The sequence below is a fragment of the Cyclopterus lumpus genome, chromosome 2, assembly GCF_009769545.1.
Source record: "Cyclopterus lumpus isolate fCycLum1 chromosome 2, fCycLum1.pri, whole genome shotgun sequence".
NCBI lineage: Eukaryota > Metazoa > Chordata > Actinopteri > Perciformes > Cyclopteridae > Cyclopterus > Cyclopterus lumpus.
This window is the reverse complement of record NC_046967.1, coordinates 10175648-10194531: the sequence shown is the minus strand read 5'-3', so window position 1 is coordinate 10194531 and position 18884 is coordinate 10175648. Positions and strand designations below refer to the sequence as shown.

At 45.2% G+C, this 18884-nt stretch overlaps 1 protein-coding gene across 1 annotated transcript in view; it reads right to left on the bottom strand.

Moving 5' to 3' along the window:
- Positions 1-724: 724 nt before the first annotated feature.
- Positions 725-18884, bottom strand: part of LOC117740315 (semaphorin-5B-like) — a 24083-nt gene continuing 5923 nt past the window's right edge. Inside the window, exons 4-24 of the mRNA XM_034546647.1 lie at positions 12064-12252; positions 11397-11496; positions 11210-11255; positions 10568-10630; positions 10383-10481; positions 9601-9814; positions 9235-9520; positions 8869-9004; positions 8466-8673; positions 8129-8336; positions 7851-7968; positions 7392-7576; positions 7100-7243; positions 6859-7006; positions 5735-5960; positions 4878-5099; positions 4625-4795; positions 4015-4164; positions 3743-3778; positions 2968-3179; positions 725-2871 (exon numbers count right to left, since the gene is read on the bottom strand). Coding sequence (XP_034402538.1) covers positions 2710-2871; positions 2968-3179; positions 3743-3778; positions 4015-4164; positions 4625-4795; positions 4878-5099; positions 5735-5960; positions 6859-7006; positions 7100-7243; positions 7392-7576; positions 7851-7968; positions 8129-8336; positions 8466-8673; positions 8869-9004; positions 9235-9520; positions 9601-9814; positions 10383-10481; positions 10568-10630; positions 11210-11255; positions 11397-11496; positions 12064-12208 — 3279 coding nt within the window. The 5' untranslated portion in view covers positions 12209-12252 and the 3' untranslated portion in view covers positions 725-2709. The remainder of the gene's footprint in view (positions 2872-2967; positions 3180-3742; positions 3779-4014; positions 4165-4624; positions 4796-4877; positions 5100-5734; positions 5961-6858; positions 7007-7099; positions 7244-7391; positions 7577-7850; positions 7969-8128; positions 8337-8465; positions 8674-8868; positions 9005-9234; positions 9521-9600; positions 9815-10382; positions 10482-10567; positions 10631-11209; positions 11256-11396; positions 11497-12063; positions 12253-18884) is intronic.

The following is an 18884-nucleotide window of genomic DNA, read 5'->3' as shown; positions in this document are numbered from 1 at the left end:
TTTGTTTTTTTAAAGTACATAATCTGTGGATTTGCTAAAGTTTTGGCCCCTGTGGGATACCTGTGTGCTTGTATGGAAATATAAATGATAATAAATGAGCTGTGTCTTTTGAAATGTTCCCTCCAATCCGGCTCAACAAATAAATAAATCACTGCATAGGTAACTTTGTTTTTCTGGTTACATTTAAGGACTACTCAATCTTCCCCTAGGTGCTTCTATTGGCTCTATTATTCATCAGTAAACATGAAAAATAGAAAACATAAATCACCATGTACAGAGGACAAAATGGTGGAGCCGATGTTCGTCTCTAAGCGACGTCAATTATTGAAGACGCCAGGGAGGCAGAGAAGTAAAGTCACTCAAATAAAGCACCTTGTGACCTCGTCTTCCTGCTTCTGCTCCAGTCAAACCTCTAAAGAGATTTGTTTTTAAATGGCTGAGCGGAGAAATGAAGTTTTCATCTTTTTGGGCCACTTTATTGCTTCTCGATTGGGAATATTTTCATTTTTTTCCCCAGTTGGAGGTATTGTAGCTTTAAACTAATTATAAATCATATTGATTTGATATACACTACTAGTCTAAATCCAAAAATATTGAATGCAAAGATCATTGGGAGAGTTAAAGCTACCGTGCAGCTGTTCGATATTTTTAAGAATTGCGATATTTGTTGATTTAGCAAGGACAACCATGACATTGGCACCAAAATTGATTTATTCTTCTTTTTTTTTACAGTGTACATTATACAAAAATATAGAGTACCAAAAGTTCACAGTGTCCAAAAGGCAGTGTTAAGTCAAATTCACATCATATTATAATGTCAGGTGTATTTAGGGATCCGTTGACGAAGGTTGGGACAATGCCAATTTAAAAATGAATATTCCCATCATCTAGGCCAAAGACATAAGCGTACACACATATTTGTACAGTTTACACACACATGGACTGTATACATATGTAAGTGAGTCGGCACATGCAGTCACTTAGCACCCAAAGGTGAACACCCGGGTGGTTTGTCTCATGCTACATTAACACTGCAGGTGGTGAGAAATATTTACATTTTAGGAACTCGAGATATGCAGTTTATATACATTTTACAGCACGGAGTAACGTAAATATTAGCAATCCTGTACTGTGTGATGCGCCGACTACTTTGGCCTTTTTTTTCTTCTTTTTTTTTCGCAGTAAAACTAATTTCAGAATAATTCCCGAGATGTTTCCCTGTAAATATAATGTGTCAGTTAAAAAAAGATTTAACTCATATGGAGAAAAACGATGCTAACAACAAAGAAAAAAAACGATTTAAATGAATTCACTTTGCATTTCTTTTTTACGCCGTTATCTCTATATTACATTATTTCTTCCGGGATACTTCTTAGAAATTAAATCTTGAAATGACTGACCCCTCAAAAAGCATTGCAGAATTTGTCTTTTTAACACCGTTGCAAGCACAATGCTTTCATAATCCACAGACATGTGAAAAACATATTCATACAAGCACGTTACATCGTACACACACACACACACACACACACACACACAGGCAGCCGTTCACTCACATTCACATCTATGGGCAATTATCGTAATAGTTCACCTCACCTGGTTTATTTGGACCGCGAGAGACAAATAATGTGTTCTCTCCAAATGCACATATTATTTGTATATTCAGAAATGTAAGAAAAAAAAAACATTGTTATAAATCCAACATGCTTTATAATTGAAAAAAAACAGTGTTATACATCATTTGGGCAGCCATTGTTTTCCCATTAATTTCAGTAAACTATAAAACCAAGACTTTGACGTTTTGTGGCTGATTCATAGTGAGACGCTCTGAAAAACAGCCGTGTCATATTTTTGGTGATTTATGAAACGATAACGTAATAACGTCCAGAAAATATGAGCGTGACTGCCAAAGAACATGCCCCATATGTTTACAATATCAGCAGATAAAGATGCAAATGCACAGAAATCTGTGAACAGACCTAAAACAATTCATAAATCACATTTATGTTTAATAATGTACAGTACAAAGCGAGCTGTGTCGGAAACGTCCTCTTCGGTGTTTTTTTTTCGACTCTGGATTCCACTAAACATGAAAATTAAAGCAAATAAGCCGGAAATATGAAGTTCGTTTCTTTGCTTCGTTCACAGACCGCGAGGGATGTTTCGTACAATTTGTCCGGTTTGTTTTTTTAATAACATATTTTTACAGGTATTAGTGAGTCCGCTGCACGCGCCTGCTGCGAAGGAGGAAAAGGAAAATCCAGAGGGAATCCAGGTAACCTACAAGAAGTCTACTGCACCTGAAGGCCTGGATATCTGGGTCCTACCCTGCACACCTGGAAAGGTTCCGGTGTTTAGAGGCGAGCTCGTTGAAAAAAATAAAATAAAAAGGAGACTCAAGAATGTCTCTGAATATTCACGCCTGTAGAGATGATCAATCTAACAATGCGTTTCCTGGTTCAATGTGCAGCAGTTTGTGTTGCGGCAGGCTGGAGGCTGAAGGGGACGACGCGCCGCTGAACGCTGTATAATAGGTCGTACGGTGAACGGTGCGCATGGTGCACGCTCTGAACCGAAAACGTTCTTTGCATGCTCGGAGCAACTCGTGAAGGAAAAAAACGCAGATGTGACGTGAAGGAAAACCGGTTCTGGAAACACGTTATTTGGGGGCGATCGAAGTTAGTTTTTTTTTCCGAGCCTGACCCCCTCTCAGCTGTGCATGTAGGTCCTGCAGGGGGAGTCTGGGTGAAAGTCGTACTTGCCCATGCTGGGAGGGTAGTAGGTGGTGGTGAACATGTTGCCGGAGGGCATCGGCGTGGGGAAGTGGTTGCACGTCTCGTCGTTGACGTGGAGGTTGTTCTTGTTTAGCGTCTGCAGAGAGGAGACATGAAGAAAGTACGGTTAAAAAAAAAAGGTGACAGCGTACCTCGAGTGCAGGCGTCTCGCGACGCGACTGAGCCGGCCCACCTTAAACTCCATGGGGATGTACTTCTCATTCTTTGGCGTGGCGTTGCCCTGCTTGTTGTAGGTCAGGTGGTTGGGCGTGCTCGGGTGGATGACGGCCGACTCTGCCGACGGACGGTTCACCTGGTGGCAGTAGGTGTAGGCCAGCGCCGACAGCAAAGCGGCTGCGAAGAAGCTGGCCGAGCCCACGACTACTAACTGGAACAAAGTGAAGGCTGGGGACAGAAGGGAAGAGGGCAGATGTTAATCCTCCCTTTAGATGTGTGTATTCTTTGTGTACAGTGGGAGTGGGGGACACATTGTTATTCCAGAGGTGTCAAGTCGAGGGAAGGTTTGGCCTGAGTCAGACTATTATTAAAAAACCATCCAACCACACCAACTATCACTGCAGTCCGCCCAGTAAATGATGAGATGCCTCGGACTAAAGACCTCATTCATACTGGGACTCGATGTCACGATCTGGCTGCCATCTAACTTTATCTTTGCTCAATCCCATGTTGCATTGGGGAAACAAAACCTCAAACAAAAGTCCATATGCGACCGACTGTGCGCAGCAGGAGACGAAGAAAGCCGATAACTTTGTAGCTTTCAACATGTAGCAGCGCCAAGTTATTATTATTAGAGACCTCAATTTAACCACATTGATTTTTGTGGAAGCAACAGGAGATTGAAGGCTAAAATAATTGAGGAGGTGTGTCTGAGCTGGTATATATATATATATAAACATTATGTTCCATCAAGTATAATCAAAAGAGAGACGTGGCTTGTTTTCACTCACTTCCACAGCTCTGGTCCTCCTGTCCGGGTAAAATAACTGGAGACAGACAAAACAGAAATGAACACAACGAAATCACTGCAGCTCCAAAAAGATCAAAGAATTTAAAAAAAAAAAAAAAAAAAAAAGACAAAGGATGCTGACGTCTCCGTTAATTCATTTTTCAGTTAAGTCAGCATTTGTCTGATTACACTTTTGGATCTGGATTTTTTTTTTTTAATACCAATTTATACTATGTGCAGCAAATGTGGTGTTAACAAAAGCAATGTGCCTACCTGGCACCTCGCGAGGCTGGCAGGGCCTGGACTGGGTGATGTTCCCCCGGCAGAGACTGGCCTCGGCCTCCTGGTCCTCGGCACAGCAATGAGTGCGATGCTGCAGCCCCCCCTCATCGCAGTCCCCCCACTCTGTCCATTCACCCCAATCTGAGGAAGAAGGGAACGGAAATAATGAAGACGTGTCGGTCTCCTTGTGTGGCTACAGGGGCTTCCTTTGTGCTTATGGAACAAAAAGCTCAAAATAGACGAGAGGTTGATTACACCAATTTGTTTTCTCTGTCTGTCTGTTTTTTTTTTTTTTTGTCGAAAGAGGAATAAAGAGGCAATTTCTTAAAATTTCTTTGCTGTTTATTTTTCCGGCTTTCATCGATCCGACGCGTGCTGGGACGGGCTCCGACAACCTCAACCCCCAAATATTGATTCCCCTCTTGCTGTGTGAGATTTCCCATCAGCGTCTATACAAACCGCATTATTCAATCTAAGGGAGACAGGGTTTCAATCAAGGGAGTGAATGCATGGTGTAAAGATTAAGATAAATGGCTTCTCCTCGCTCGTAAATGCAAAAGAAAGAAGAAGAAAGATGTGGCTTTCACATATGCTGACTTACCTTCACAGGCGTGTGTGTTACACAGCGCCTCCTCGGTGTGCAGGCCTATACAGATGTCTCCTCCGCTGGCAGGGGGTGGGTTGCTGCACGTCCGAGTCCGCTGGTAGTGTCCGCCCCCACAGCTGGACGAGCACTGGGACCAGGAGGACCAGCAGGACCAGACTCCCCTCACTGGAACACACACACACACGGGTATGATACAACTTTATTGAAGGTTTTCCTGCTACTTGACCAACCAGAACCTCCCGGTCACCTGGGCACGGCTGAGCGTTGCAGTCCTGGTACTCCACCGGGGATCCCACGCAGGCGCCGGGGTTCGTCCTGCCCTCTGCGGTCGAGCAGCTGCGCTTACGAGTTCGGAAGCCCCGGGAACACGGCTGAGAACAGCTGGACCACGTTTCCCACAATCCCCAGCGCACGCCTTGGGGCTGGGACCAAGTCCGCCCACTAGTCTTCACCAAGTCATCGACCAGAGCTGGAAACACACAGAAAACAGACAGACAGACTGTTATGAAACTATATCTAATCTGGGCCTCGTTAAAAAGAATCAACTAGCTCTCCGTTGCACCTGCCACACACACACACACACGTACACACACACACACACATTCACACACACACACACACACACACGGGCATCCAGTCAGAAATGATTTACATATGAATGTGGAAAACATCTCGAGGCTTTCATTGGAGACTGCAGATATATGAAACATTTAAATGATATTTTCACCTTGTCAGCTACCTATTTTTTAAAAATCAAAAACCTAAAGTGGCATGATTTTGTATTTTTGGGGGTTTTCTGTGTGAAAAGGATTCCTGGAAAGGAACAGCCATGGACGATGGTTCAATGATGTTTAATCGGTCTGCTGATTGATGTCTGCATACAGTTTGGCTACATCCTGCTTTTGATGGGACCAGCTGTGTTTATTGTGGCAAACTGGGAGCTCTGCCACCAGCAGCACTCTGCAAAGCCCAATCAGATGCAGCGCTACTCAGCAGGTTTTAGTATGTTTGACTGATTACACCAGGCTTAATGTTGTTCTAGACTGGTGTAATCCAGAGACTAATCTGAACACTACATGTGTGCCGTTCATTCCCAGTACTCACAGTCAGTCTGGCAGGCTCCAGACCCGTCGTTGGGGCAGAACCGGGTCTCCGTCTTCTTCTTGCCCAGCTGGAGCTGCTGGGGGTCGGGGAGCAGCGCCCGGCAGGTGTACCTGAATCTCTGCTCTTGCCTGGACCCATCTTGACTGACGTTGACCGGCATCCAGGGGGTCCAGGGGGTGTTGCGGCGCACCTCGGGGCAGGCCTCCAGGTTACAGGCCTTGTACTCCTGGAGAACAGGAAGGAGGAAGCGGATCACCATCAATTCTCCTTTATCTCCCAAAGGATCCTAAAGAGTCAGTAATCCATTGTAAACAGCTTGCAGAGACACACTGGCGCTGAACAACACAAATATTGCAGTTTTATTCTGGAGGGACTTTATTACGCAGCTAATTACTGTGCTTAATGGGACTTCTGGTGTTTGTGAAGAGGCGGCATGGAGGGCTGCACCTCCCTGGAGACACTATTACAATTACTTCTTCTTGGGGAGGATCAAAGAAGCACAAGTGGCAATGTTTGTTGTCGGTAATCCTAGGAGGGGCAGCGTGAACCTGTATCTACGCTACACCCTCGCCGTGAAGCTCCTCACGAGCAGGTAAAAAGAAGCAGCTGTGGTACTCGACAGAAGTACCACAGCTCAAAGGAATTGGTCATAAAATTAGAGCGAGAAAAAAGGACAAATCCCATAATCCATCTGGTTACAATTTACTGAGCACGTTCATGCTCTAAAAGGGGGATATATCTTTGATTTTAATGACCCAATAACCCGTCCTCCAGCAAGTGAAGCATCCATTAATCCAAATTAACAAAACAATTTCTTCTCTCTGCAGATAAACATGAATGAGAAGTGTGCTTGCTTTAAATAAATGTGACTCAACTAATTTATCCTGTTTGAAAAGGCCATAACGGAAGAGAAGATTTAAACACATAATGAAATATTTACTGTTGCTCAACCCCCATGAGTGCAGGTATAATAAAAGTGAAACGGAGGGCAGTATAACTGCATATGCATGTGTGTATGAATCATCAGGGCTCTCTTTAAGCTTTGTAGCTGAAGCCAATCAATTCAATGTGCACCTTTAACACCGTTAAACCTAATTTTCTTTAATAAGCAGGTACCACAGTACCATGGAGCATCCGGGACAGCTGTTGCCATTCTCACAGGTCCTGGTCCTGGAGTGGACCCCCCCTCCACACTCAGCACTGCAGTGAGCCCAGGGGCCCCAGGCCGTCCACGACACCGGCAGGGGACACGGCTTCTTCTCATTGCACAGCCTGGAAACACAGTGACGCACGCCGTGGGGGGTCATTTTCTACGCCGACGAATGATCTCGTCCTCGCGGTCGCAGAAACATTGCCGCGCCTCACCTCTCCTCTCGACCCGGGCCGACACAGATTCGACCGCCGTGGCGAGGCGAGGGGTTGTTGCAGGACCGCTGCCTCACTTCGAACCCGATGCCGCAGCTGCTGCTGCACTGGCCCCACGAGGACCAGGGAGTCCAGCCGCCATTCCTGAGGAACAGAAATCGGGAGGGGACGTTTTGTTTTGTGGCACAGAGATAACCTCCGGCTTACAGCACTCGTGGTGAGGCAATCAGAGGATGAAGAAGTACGGTTTGGTAAGCCATCGGCAGCTTAGAGTAACTGTGAAGATCTGCACCTGGAACAGTTTGCCACCTGGATGGTCGGGCCTTTGCATTCGACCCCGCCGCACCGGGCCAGGGGTCCGTCGCACGAGCGGGACCGACACGCGCAGCTGCTGATGGAGCCCTCGCCGTCGTCGTGGTTACAGGGTTGCCACGGCGCCCACGTACCAAAAGCGCCATCCTGTGTCAGGTTCCTCACCTCCAGAGATGATTCAAAGGGGGATTAATGTGACACATTCGCCTAAACGCACCAACGCCACAGCATAATAATGAATTACATGGGAAATTGATTTTAGATTGCTAAAAATGTAGTTATTTTGTGTTATTATTGACAATAACCCCATATGTATCAAAGAGGAAGGAATGCTATTGAGACATTTCTCACAGAGGAACTTCTCCTGAACTCTCTACAGAGAGCCATTGATGTATTTACAGTAAAAAAAAATACACCAGAATAACCGTGTTTGTCTTACTGGGCACTCGGTGATGTTTTGGGTCCACTGGTTCATGTTGGAGCTCTCTTCGATGGTGGTGCAGCGCTTCTGCTCGTGATCCCAGCCGCAGTAAGGGTCCCGAGCTTCAATGCACTGGCTGGTATGAATGCAGACACAGTCTCGTAGGATGTTTTAAGATAACAATAGTTTAAAGGTCTTCTGTTGTGTTTTGAATAGAGCATGCTGGAAGGAGTGATACTGAGGCATCATACAATGTTCTTTAAGGTTCTCAATAAATTAATGATATTGAATCGTACCTTTCAGAAGGATAGCTGGAGCAGCGCGCCAAAGGGATCTTCACCAGTCTGTCATCAAGCCCAACAATCAAAGATCTGTCATTGTGAAGGATTTGCAGACTCCTAATTGGTCCAATTTGCCCTTGAGGGAGGAGCCTGAGCTCCTCCAGGTAGCAGCCTTGAAGGCTTTTATTGGTTGTGGAGAGAGCCTTCAGGATGGTGCCATATTCTGATTGGACAAGATTAACAAGGGATAAAATGATCTGTTCTTCATCAAATTTGACTACATTCATTTTTTTAATCAGTAATACAATTGTCTCTTTTAAATGTTGCCCCAGCCGTCTCCCTCCTCTCTCACCGGTGCCGATGTACATGACGTGGAAGAGGGTGTCCCGGCCCTGAACGATGTCCACCACCAGCTTGGAGAAGCGCAGGTCGTCCTGGGTGAGCAGAGGGTTGACGGCGATGGGCTGGACCACGTCGTTCATGAGGAAGAGCCGCTGGGCGTCCTGGAGGCTGCGCTCCGTCAGGTTCCCACCGGGGCCGCCCTCCTCCAGCGTGCCACACTGAGGGACGAGAGTCGCGCGTTAGGAACGCCGGCTGGTGGTTTTTTTAAAAACGGTCGTTTCTGAGGCTGCAGGTTCAACACAAGCTTTAAACTCCAGCAGCTAATTTCACCTTAAAACCCGGGAGAAAGAAGCTCGAAACACTGCGGTGCAACTGAGATCGTGAATGGATGAATGGATGAACGCGTGACTTACCTGGAAATTGGGAATGGGGTTCGGGGTGGAGAGCCAGGCGGTGCGGGGGTTCTCCTGGTAGCGAAAGGGTCCGTTGAAGGCCTCGGTGATGGAGCTCAGATTGAAGGCACAGACGGCGGACGCCGATATACTGTTCCTGGAGGAGGGGAGGATGTGACCCACAGTCAGAGCTCAGCAATTCAGTTGGAGTATAAAATACACGTTAACAGACAAATCCTAATTTTTGCTCCATACTTCCACTCCACATAATATCAAAGGAAAACACTGTAAAGTGTACTTTAAACATAACAAACACACTCATGGAAAGTATGCCCTGAACGGACGGAAGAGGAGATATTCACCGTGTTACTGATGAGCGTTACTCACACGTTCGTGGTGAAGATCCCGTAGATCAGGTCCTGCTCCGGCAGGTAAAACGTGCTCTGCAGCTCGTTGTAGTAAAAAGGGATTTCTCCCGAGCGTGAGCAGTTGAGTCGGGCCTTCATGAAGGTGGTCCAGGTGTCCTCCAGGAGGAAACGTCCGCCCATGTCGTTCTTACAAACCCGCGCCACGCGAGAGAACACGATCTTGCCGCAGTCGTTTTCCACCGCCGTCTCCCTCAAGAAGAAGTAGGCGAATCGTCCGATCTCATAAACGGAGACGAAGTGAGGCTCTGGGGAGGAGAAGGGAAGATGTGGGTGGATGTGACGCCGGCGGAGACACGGGGTGGATGTGAGGGGGCGATTTCTTTACCGTTGAGCCACTTGGAGTTGTACTGGGCGGTGCGCAGTGGCGGCATGTTGCCCAGGCTCCTGTAGATGACGGGGTCCCGTCCCGAGAAGTCGATCACCGTGGCGGCGTACAGCTCGCCTCGCTCCGTTACCATGGCGGTGGAGTTGTGGCGCGGGTCGTAGGGACAGCGGGCGACGCCGTTCACCGTGTCCAACACCTCGCTGAAGTTGCCAATCTGACAGGACGTTAATATTATTTGCGTTAATACATTTCACGATCGTAAAAAAAGCCCAACTAAGTCAATTCATTCGTGAGCATACATTGCAAAGAAGAACCTCCTTTATTGGGCTGAAATGATGATTCAATTAATCAATCATCGAGTTTATCAATTAGGAAAGTCACAATTTGAGTGTGAGGATTTAATGCATTTCTCTATTTTTATGTCGCGTGAATGGGAAATCAAAACAAAAAGGTTGAATATTTCTTCCTTGGATCTGATTTTTTTTAAAACTATTTTCTCATTGATCAACCAGAAGACTAATTGACAGATTATAAGTTTCCTAAACATTTTAAAAGAAAGAGTAAGACAAAAGTACTGTTCTTCAGTAGGTTTTTAAGCCTATTTATTATAACTAATTCCACTTATAAAGATTGCAGAATGTGTTTCCTACCTCAAATGTTCTTGCGATACCGTGGTGATGGAGATGTGTGAATATTCAGGTTTTTTTTACTCATTTTGATGGCTCAGACCTGATCTATCCGCGCTGCTATCACATCTCCTCTTGATGAACCGGTGTACCAACCTGCCTGGTTATACACACTGGGGTGAAAGCGTTGGTCCCACACGTGAAGAGCGTCCTCCCACTTATCAGCAGCACCCGGATGTAGTTTTGGCACTCCTCCTGCAGACAAACAGCACAACATTTCAGACTACGTTTAAAAAAAAAAAAAGAGTCTTTTAGTACTTCTGTATTATGTGACACTCTACCTCCGTCTTCCCTTTGCTCTGACAAGAGCGCTTCGTGTCCTCATCGGGCACCCATTCCGTCGCCTGGGGGACAAAACAACAAATATGTTGGTTCGTCAACAACCAAATGATCATTAACCAGGAGTGTAATATGCACTGAAAACACACGTGGAACATTTGGGCAAAATCTAAAAGGAATAGTTAAACGCTTATTTGCTTTGTGGCTGAGAATAAGTAAGTAAGATGGAAATAGGCGAACAAAACAAACAATAATATGTGTTTAATCTGTACAAAATAAACTTGTACTTAGAGCAGCACATAACCCCCCTCAAAACCACCACGCGTCATTTATATACTTTATATACATTTATAAGAAAACAAAACAAGAAAAATTCTAAATTTGGATTCTAAATAAATAAAATATGTTTAGAAAGGAGTAGTCATAAGGTAAGGATAAGGTAAATACCTTAAATAATTAGCTTCATGTTTATTGCATTTACACATAAATTAATCATCTCAATATATAAATATTTATATGTAAAATAATGTAAAAAATTCAACAACACATTTTTTTTTCTTCTTTTTGATAAATTTCAATCAGCCATTCAATTAAAAAAAAAGATGAATAATTATTGTCACTAGTGATTTTTGGGCTCACGTTACCTGTACGAGCGAGGCGTTGCTCAAACTCAGCCTGAAGAGGAAGTTTCTGTAAAAGAGATGTTTAATGTCAAGCAGCGCGCACACACACACACACAAACACACACACACACACACACACACACTTTAGGCGACATATGGTGATGGATGCTGTGTGATTGGGTTGCTTTTTTTTCAAGTTGCTCGTCACCTTGCTCCCACAATGAGCTGGTTGCTGCTCAGGTCCAGCGCCAGCTGGGAGAAGTCCTTCACCCCCGGGTGGGAGAACTCGGACATCCACGGCCTCAACGCTGGACAGAAGGAGAAGATGATGAGGAGACATGAGGCCACACCGTGAAGTATTAAAACCATTAAATTAAGTCTGGACTGATTTGATTTTCTGGTCTTAACTAAAAGAAAATCAATAGGAGCAAACACAAGTCCACTTGCTCTCATCATTTCACTGTACTTTCATTTGCTCGGCTTTATTGACCTATTATTTGATGAAAGGTGCTGCGTAAATAAAGCGTATCAATATAATACATGAAATGAAATAGTCTGGATTTAAAGCCTCCAGGCAGGATGACAGCTAAGCTCAAACTCAACCACGAAAAGTGCAACAAACAAATCCTTCCCAGAGGGTTTCAGAACATATATATATATATATATATATATATATATATATATATATATATATATATATATATATATATATATATTGTATGTAACAATATGATAGACACAGGTTGTCATTAAGCTTTTCTTATAATCTCCTAAAACCTTTTCTGAGCTCATTATTTTCAAACTTCTGTATGAGGTTCAGTAAATCGGATATAAACACAGATTTAAGTATTTTTTTAACAAAGGGTGACACTCACCTTGGTGCGAGACCACGGGATGCTCCTTTCTCCTGCAGTCTGCCGGTTTGATGGGAGGCTGCTGGGACAGACACGCAGACAAACAGACGACCAGCACGAGGCCACGGGGGGAGAGGGCCCGCGCCCCCCACCCGGACGTAACCATGGCTACAACCGCATCCAGTCTTCTATCAGGTCCTCGGGAAACACCTGGTGGAAGGAGGAGGAGGAGGCGACGCCTGTTCATTAAGGCACACGGCTAAATGCACACCGACAAACCAAACCAATATGTTAAATCTCAACATCTGTGTTGGATTTTTTTACATTTCTGCGCTCCCTTCCTCTGTCTCTGTCCGCCTGTCCATCCATCTAAATTAGTTTTGCCAGCCCAGCGGAGCCTCTGCTGGCTCTGGCTGTCTGCTCTGGGTGTCCAGCTCCTCAGTGTCAGCGGGACCCGGTCATGGCTAATTCCCCTCAAAAAAGGCCAGAGCAGCCAATCTCTCTCATGCCGACTCTCAGGCCCGAGGGCGCCGTCAGCGGGGATCGCTCCGACCTGAGGAGAGCCTTTCAAAGACGAGCCTGGGCCCGGAGCCAAACGGGGGGTGGGGGGGGGGACTTTGAACTGGGAGCCACATGAAGGGTCTTTGTGTTAACATCAAAATCCATTTATGTACGTCAGATCTGCTCAGAGATGATGATCCTGATGAGTGTCAAATGGGAGGATTTTAGGCTGTAAGCTGTGGACCTTTGAGGACTTACTTTCGTAATCGAAGAGCTGAGAACGCAATCTGAGAAGTCCCCAAATAACTCCCACAATGAGGCCAACAGGTGGACGAATGGAGCGCTTTTCTCACCACCATGTCAACATACGGACATCCGGGTCAAAAAGGACGACGACAACTTCACTGTTGCAGAAGGAGATGACACCCCCATAAAAGAAAAGGTTTTAGAGACCACTTTAGATTATAAACCGGATCATAATTTGGGAAAAGATTTTATTTTCTAAAGAATATGTACGTTTGCTTGAAAATTGAAGGTAAAAAAAAAAAACTGTGAACAAGATGCCTTAAAAGTTCCTACTTCCTGTTTCAAGTTTAAAGGGGAAGTCTGTTTACAGGTGTTGGTGTTTACTAAAAGTAGTGTAAAGCCGTTTGTGGCTCCAGAGGGAGCTTCGTAAAGTCTGATTAATCACTCTAGTTAGACTGAACTATCCACGGTTGTGTTGCATTGTGGGTAAAGTAGAATAATGCCTCGAGTTTAAGAGAGTTTAAGAATACTCTGTTTCTGCCGCATCAGCTGAAATCCGTAGAGGACAATAAGTGGGACGAGTGCACACCTTTGATTATCAAATCGAAGGATAAACTAGTTTAAAATCGTATGCATTGTAAAAAGAAATAGAGTTTAGCAGGTTTCTTAAGCTCCGCCCACTCCCCTTAACCCTTCCCCGAGAGTTTCATTGGCGCTCTGGAGAATGGAGGCGGTGAATGTCTGCCTGTCGTCCGCTCACCAGGAGGACTGAATGGAGGCCGAGGTTTTCCAACCTGCTGGGTCTCACATTGCTGCTTAATGAAGCGACGGGGAGCCGAGCCTTCACCGCTGGCCCGGCTTTTGTTCTGCGACCGCGCTCCTCTCACGTCGCAAAGGCCGGCCAGCGAGAGGCCTATAGTGTTCTGGCACTTGTCTATTCGGCACAATGAGGGGAAGGGGGGGGGGGGCAGCAGACGTCAGTAAGATTCATCGGGGTCGGGATGCAGATTCTCACTCTGTGATCAGCCTCTGCTAAAGACGGAGGCTGTCGATTTTAATGAGGTAGTTTTTCAGAGCCATACGAGTGTTTTCACTACTGTGATATACGCATATATACATATACATGAAGTTTGATCCCATCAAAATGTGTCCTCGATGAGTTTAGAGGACTTTTCCAATCGGCCAAAACACCTTCAAGATACTTTTTGTTGTTGTTGTTGTTGATGGAAAAGCAGGAGGTAAAGCAAGCATTCGAGTCAGAACACACATTCATTCACGGAGACGCTGCCCGTGTTGGGAAAAAACACCATAAAGCCTGAACAACCTGTGAGGAGATTAGAAATACAGAGTGTGTGATTCATGTGACCTGTGTGTGTGTGTTTGGACTGTGGGAGGAAAAACACGGACATGTGACCCCCACACGGAGAGAAGCACTGCCAAGATGTTAACCCCCTTACAGCAGCCGTGCATAGAGTTCAGGACTCTAAATAAGACAGGTGTATTCTTTATATCTTAGCATCTATTGTGTGTCGCAATGTTAGATCAGTAGGCAAAAGCTCAAAGCATATCCTGTATTTTGCAATAACCTCCACTATGATCCTGACATGTTTACTCCTTGCTGTGTATTTTTAAAAAGGTAAATGTTATTAGTAGTAAACGGAGGCCTATTTGAAAGGATTCCAGCTTTCGGGATGTTAACGCCGAATATGTATGTATATGTATCCGCAAATCTTTTTATTATTATTATCTACAAACTACTGCATATCAATCCAATGGCGCTCTCTCTCTCCGCTCATTAATTCGTCTTCATCATTTCTCACGATCCAGACAAATACTAGATTTAAATCCGGCCTTTTTTTTTCTTTCTTTTTTTTGGACTCGTAGAAAACCTTAAAACAGAAGCAACGTTTGGATGTGGCCTCTTCTCCAAAAAAAGGGATTTTTCATTCTCAGATTGACTTTTTTTTCGGGGGGCCCCCGGGGGAGGTGAAATGATCCTCCTCCGTCAAAAGGAAACTTCCCGTGCATCATCTCTCGTACTGTACGCTGATGCAGAACCAGCAGAACAAGTCCTGCAGCACTTCCCCCACGGTTGTACAAAAGGCCTTCGTCACTAATCTTAACATTTTGTACAAAATGTAGGTAACATAGAGCCTCCCTTCTTTGTTATCCAAGCACTTCCTATTCAAGCGCTGATGGCTTTTGTCTCCAGACGAAGCGAAGCAGCCCTCCCACGGTGCGTGTCACTTGGATACCTTCAGCCCTCCGCTTATATATGAAGAGTCGCCTTCCTGAGGGGAGAGTAAAGCGTGGATGAGCCTCTTTCGTGGGCCATGTGACCGCTAAGCTTGATGAAAGTTTGAATGCGCCGACGGGGCAGCCGTGCTGACACTGTTGAAGGTGCCATTTCTTATTCAGTCAGGATGAGTAAAACCTCTTCAGTCATTTCTGACAAAACAGCGATTATAGGGACGTAAATGTCGACCTTGGACGAAAACTACCTTGGAAATGCTTAATAACGCCTTCAGCCGGATTACACGGGCTACAAAACGAGCGCGCGGAGACGCCGGGGTGTACATGTTAAGTGAGCTTCATTAAAGTCCTGACAAATCCTCTTCGCTAGGTGCTATATGACAGGGAAATTAATTACACGTAATTATTTCCTCATTCAGACGCCTCGCAATTTGTTCCCCCACGGCATCAGAAACCAAAAGGAGCGAGTCCAGCATTTGACCTTTGTACATCAGCCTCTTGTCTCAACTCTCTTGTTTGGACTTCACCCAAATGCCATTAAAAGAAACAGTGAACCCCCAAACCCCCCCTCACACACACACACACACACACCGAGGAACCTGCTCCAAACTCCAAATTCCTCCTTCAATGAAGAGGGGCTCACACAACAACAAGCTGCGACCGAAAGCAGCTAAACGTGTCTCCGTGTGACACACAGCAGCATCGTATTTTAAAAAACGGTGATATTAATGACCAGTGAAGTCAGGTCGGTCGGAGCAAGCGGCCACGGAGAGGGCATCCAAAGTCTCTCTCCATCAAAATATTCAGAGAGGACCATTTCCGAGGCACTGTTCTCAGCTCCTTCCTACCGGGGTGAATGGCCTCTCTGTGCAGCCTGCCAACTATCTGCCAATGGGCGCTCTCTTTTACAAGTGAATAGACTGAGTTTAGCCACAGTTAAAAAGACACACTAACGTGCCATGGCTGCGCCACAATGGCCGCTCGGGTAATTTGCCAAACCTAACGATGCCGGTTTGGCCCCGGCTAGAGGAGGTGGAGAGCAGGAATCCTAAAGAGGCACACAGCTGCACTGATCCCTCTCTTCCTATCTCGCCTCTCGCTTATCTCCCGTCTCCCTCTGCGCTCTCATCATCAACTCAATTGCTTTTGCTTTCTGGGAGAAAAAGAAAAAAAAAAAAAAAGACACGCATCGCCGAATGCATATATAGAGAGAGAGCTTCTGCGTTCTCTGAAAAAAAAAAAAAAAAAGAACGCTCCGCTGTCAAGTGGTCTTTTTCTTTAGAAAAGCAAAAGGTCTGCTCGACCGTTTCTGACGTCGTGGTCGTCGTGCATTTCCCCCTTTGGGAGCTGGCGGAGACCAAAACAGAGCTAAAAGGAGAGCAAACAGTAAGAGTCTGTGGGTAGAAGTATTAGACATTTGACTCATTAAAAGAATGTCGGCACTTGTGGTTATCCATTTTAATTCTTCTCTCTCTCTCACACACACACACACACACACACACACACTCTCAGACAACAGACTCCACCCTGCGACACTGTAGGGGGCGGGATGCACTTTTAAAGTATGGTTTACGAATGTGGATTGAAGAAGAAGAAGAAGAAGAAGAAGATTTATTTAGATGTTTATACAATGGTTTAGACCATTAAATCATCCCATGCCAACCCCCCACTCCCCCCCTCAAGGAGAGGTTAAATGGAGGAAAACTATACGCAAGCAATTATGCTTAAGTGCATGCGATTTTAATGTTGAGCTGCAGAATACACAATTATAGGTTTGGATTTTGTTATCTGTGTGACGAGTAGTTCTTTAATTATTCCTTTAAAGTCGATATTCTGCCTTTCGTTCTGCTGGCCGGCAGAAAATGTGCAGACGCAGGCTGAACTAAAACTATCACACCAAATAAGTGACCGACATTAATACGTGGCATCTAATTGAGGGTGTTGTCATGGAGAAGGATCTCATATAATCTCTGACTTATTACTGACTAAAGAATATAATGACGACTTGTATTATTTTCCCGTCATGGCTCATTCCTCACTCTCCATAAAGTATACTGTAAAAATTAACAACCAATTAAAGATCTGTGATCCTATTAGTCATCTAATCAACTACGAGGGGTTCCAGCCCAGTCGCCGGGCAATTACGTGGGGTGGAAAAAGGGAGAGAATAGTTCAAATTTGTACATATAAATTGCCAGGTGGTGAGCTGCTTCTGGTTCAAAAATAGTCATCAGTATCCCAAGAACGTTGCCAGGGGTTACAATCAGAGCAACACGTGGCTCTTGCTTGAAAAAAAAAAAAAAAAAAAGAACCAATTGCTTATTTATTAAATGGTAAAATGAAGAAAATACAGAATCCAGCCTGAGGCTATTTATCCTCTGTCTCCCTCCTGCCTTTCTCTCCTAAAACCATTCTGATGCCAATTACAGCACTCATGCCTCAGACAGAACAAAGGATATATCCACGCTACACATTATCCCCCGATAACGCACGTCTGTCCGTGCTAAATGTATAGAGTCTCTGCAGGCGGAGACAGAGCGATGCACGCTGGGGATGGGAATGGAAAGGGGGGGGGGGGGGGGGGGGGGAGAGGTCGGGGGTCATGGTATAGATCACTTAAGGAGAAATTAGCCTGCAAGGAGGAAAAAAGACAAACTGGCAGAAAAACCAGCCACAAAAAAAAGAAGAAAAGTGGGCAACTTAGACACAAAGGACACAAAAGAATAACTAATTGTACTGAAACAGCCGACCTCCACATGGGAAATATATATATATATACATGGAAGTGAATAAACACCGCACACGGAGATATAATACAAGGAAATAAACTTACTGGTTCACCATCACCAAACTGAACACAGACGGACAAATCCTTCACATGGTGAGAGAGGAGAGAAACGAGAGAGAGAACTTGTTACACATCGACACACAGTGGCACGCTGGCCAGAGTGTTTGCAGGGCGGTGGAGGGGGGGAGTAAAGGGGTGTGTGTGATGGGGAGATGGGAGGAGGAGGAGGAGGAGGAGGAGGGGGGGGGGCGCGAAGCATTCCTGTTTGTGCAGAGCAAACTTAAGACCCTGAATAGAGAAGGGATGTCTGCCCTGTGTGAGTGCGTATTGTTATTGTCGAGAGATCCGGGGATCCAAAAAGAAAGAAAGATTAGGGTTGTAATCAGCAACGGCGTGAACATCGAAATGGATTCAGAACGGCCAAAGAGAAGAAATAAAAACAGCCGGCCAAGTGATGAAAAAAGTGCTGCAACTCCCCCAGTTGTATTTCATTTGACTTTGCCATTTGGAGATGATTTTTTTTGGTTTTTATACTTTGCAGGGCGTGTAACTAAAAAGGGTTTTTTGTCGATGCAAGAACACATTTAAAAGAAGTAGTGTCCCCCACTCTTTCAAACATTCTAGTGTTTCTTTTTTAATCATAGATTAAATGGATTTATGTGTGTTTTTTCGTGCAGAAATAAGCTTTTGCGTGAGATGTGCATGTAGTCAACGCAGGGTATGTCATCAGAAGCCACTCAGAAGCCCCCCCCCCAAAAAAAAAACCTGTTGGCTAACTTCTTCAAAAACTACCGGCATTCAAACCGGCGTACGTGAAGTGATCTGAGGTCAGTTTTAAAATCGGCCGAGCTGCAGCTGCGGTGTCACCGGCGTGCAAAAAACGAATGAGGAGACAAGAGTCAACAGCAAATGCAATTAGCTCAGACAAACACTGTGTTTGTGTAAACAAAGTTCCGGCCTCCAGAGTCACCTGACGGGCAGCAGAAAGAGTCTCACTGTTTAACTGCTGGAGTTGATTCAAAGTGACCCATCGGTGACCAAATGTTCACGATCG